The sequence below is a fragment of the Populus alba genome, chromosome 10 (assembly GCF_005239225.2).
Source record: "Populus alba chromosome 10, ASM523922v2, whole genome shotgun sequence".
Lineage (NCBI taxonomy): Eukaryota > Viridiplantae > Streptophyta > Magnoliopsida > Malpighiales > Salicaceae > Populus > Populus alba.
In genome coordinates this window covers 7,254,601-7,257,216 of record NC_133293.1, presented here as the reverse complement: position 1 = coordinate 7,257,216, position 2,616 = coordinate 7,254,601, and the positions used below count along the sequence as shown (strand labels likewise).

The 2,616-nt window shown below is 42.7% G+C and overlaps 1 protein-coding gene across 1 annotated transcript; it reads left to right on the top strand.

Annotated features, from left to right (window-relative positions):
* Positions 1 to 768: 768 nt before the first annotated feature.
* On the top strand, positions 769 to 2,402 carry LOC118033502 (protein JINGUBANG). The gene has a single exon (XM_035038510.2). It carries the CDS (start codon positions 981 to 983, stop codon positions 2,280 to 2,282), a length of 1,302 nt encoding a protein of 433 aa, XP_034894401.1. The 5' UTR covers positions 769 to 980; the 3' UTR covers positions 2,283 to 2,402.
* The last annotated feature ends 214 nt before the right edge of the window (positions 2,403 to 2,616 follow it).

Genomic DNA, 2,616 nt, shown 5'->3' with positions numbered 1-2,616 from the left:
CCAATGAACCCCTGATCTAGGGCCTGGTTCGGATACAATTTAATTTTAAATTCTTTTTTTCCCCTTTTCAGTTTTCATCATCTTAGGTGCCTTTTATCTTATTTCCCTGGCACCAGTCCATAAATGAGTCTAGACTCGATGAAGCCGTCATTTTCAGATCCTGTTGGCAAGTGGAAATTCCAAGGCCCATGCAACGGGTCATAAAAACACAGCAGGCTTGTGATGTGTGGGGTGCTCTACTTTCTTTCGTTTTTTGCTTTATTCTTAATTAATCAAGGATGGTTAATTAAACACTTAAACCTGTGTTTGTGTAACATTGTTTCCCTTAATGCAATATATATATAATTGGTTTTATAAGGAAATAAAATTGAGGATTATAATTTGTCTCTAAGATTATTAAAACTTATATTCAAAAGAGACAGCTTGAGCCTTCTACTCCTCCTCCTCCTCTCCGCCAGCCCGGTGGAGATATCATCATCGCCATCGCCATCGCCATCGCCATCGCCATCGCCATCAATTTCTTAAAAAAAAAAGACAAATCAAAACCCAAAGGACCTATTTATGAAACAAGGAAGATGAGACAGCAACAATACCACTCCTTGTTTTTGTTTACTAGTACAAATGTACAATAGAAACGCGTCGTTTGGCCACCCCTACTCTCACTGTAAAGCACCTGTTAGGAGTTAGGACCCACCCCACTTTATCTCTCCTTGATTACTATAATACCCCTACTCGCTCTATCTTCTCTACATATAGATCAAAGGTTAGAAGAGCCGCGATACCATTCCACATTCTCCCTCCAATCGGCCGTCCGTTCAGAACCTCGGATAGATCGTACTATCCTTTCTGACCGTCTACGTGGCATCTCTTTAATTTAGCACCTTCCCCTCGTTCTTCTATATAGGATAGGAGTTTCCCATCTACTATCTGCCAGATTTTCCTTCCTGCCTTCTTTCTAACAAGAATCCAAGCAACCAACCATGAGAGTCCGATCATGGCTAGCCTCCACCTGCGCCACCAATTCCACTCCAGAATCCACTTTCTCCTTCTCAAATAACCAATCACAGCCTCCGAAGCGTCTTGCTTCCGACACAAGCAGCTCCTCCAACAGCACTCCATCGACCACTAGTACCGCGACAAGCAGTGTCAGCCTTCAAAGCAATCTCTCCCTCCAGACTCTTCCCTCTGTCCCTTCCCTCCAAAAAATCACACCCGAAACTCTCAACGTCTCTTCTCTTTGCGTAAATTCTCTTAAACCCCAGCAAAATCACCTCCCGATCACCTGTCTAGTAGTTCAAGATAACCTTCTGTACGCTGCTTCCTCTCACGAAATCAATGTCTATGATCGAACCAACTTATCCCTTGTCGATTCCTTCAACGATAAAGATTCCTCCTTGGGCTCCGTCAAGTCAGTCTCTTTCTGTGACGGAAAAATCTTCACTGCTCACCAAGACTGTAAAATCCGTGCCTGGAAGATATCGTCAACTACCAAACACCACAAGCTGGTAACCGTTCTCCCCACACTCAACGACCGCTTACGCCGTTTCGTTCTCCCTAAGAACTACGTGAATGTTCGGCGTCACAAGAAGGTGCTGTGGATAAAACACGCTGATGCCGTTACAGGTCTTGCAGTTAACGATAACAACGGTTTGATCTATTCTGTTTCTTGGGATAAGAGCTTGAAGATATGGAGGGCCAGTGATTTGGAATGTCTAGAGTCTATCAAAGCTCATGAGGACGCAGTCAACGCTGTGGCTGTCTCCGTTGACGGCATGGTTTACACTGGATCAGCGGATTGCAGGATTCGGGTTTGGGGCAAACCGTTAAACGAGAAGCGACACGTGTTGGTGGCTACTTTGGAGAAGCATAAATCGGCCGTTAATGCATTAGCCTTGAACGACGACGGATCGGTGTTGTTTTCAGGTGCTTGTGACCGTTCTATTTTGGTGTGGGAGAGAGAGGACAGTGCAAACCATATGGTGGTGACTGGAGCTTTAAGAGGACATAATAAGGCCATCCTGACTTTGATCAACGTCTCTGATTTGTTGCTGAGCGGGTCAGCTGATCGGACTGTTAGGATTTGGAAAGAGGGGCATGATGGGAAGTACATTTGTTTGTCTGTTCTTGATGGGCATCGGAAACCGGTGAAGACTTTGGCTGCTGTTAGGGATAACGATAACGATGTCGTTTCGGTGTTTAGTGGCACTCTAGACGGAGAAATTAAGAAGTGGCAGTTGTCGGTTTCACCTTGCAGCCAAGATATTGCGAAAATGAATTTGTAAAATATTAAAAAATAAACAAAAATTATTTTGATAAATGCAGTGCCTCTCATTCACTTTGGCTGCAATTAATTATTTGAACTGTATTTTTTTTTCTTGGAATTAATCATGTGATTGGTCTTTTGCATGTGTGTTCATTAATAGTTTGTGATGGTGTCCGTCCCTAGCTAGCAAAAAAGATAGGCGACAGTATGCTTGACATAGAGATGACAGCATTAATAAATTAGTTGGTATGTCATGTCGCCTTAAATAATATAATGGCGTGATTAACTTAATTTTTACATTTTTCTTAAGTAAACAAATTTAATTAATTCAGTCTCCACCTTTCTTTTCTTCT

What these genes read in the sequence shown, in the direction of transcription:
- LOC118033502 (XM_035038510.2), top strand. Translation starts at nt 981, where the DNA reads ATGAGAGTCCGATCATGGCTAGCCTCCACCTGCGCCACCAATTCCACT.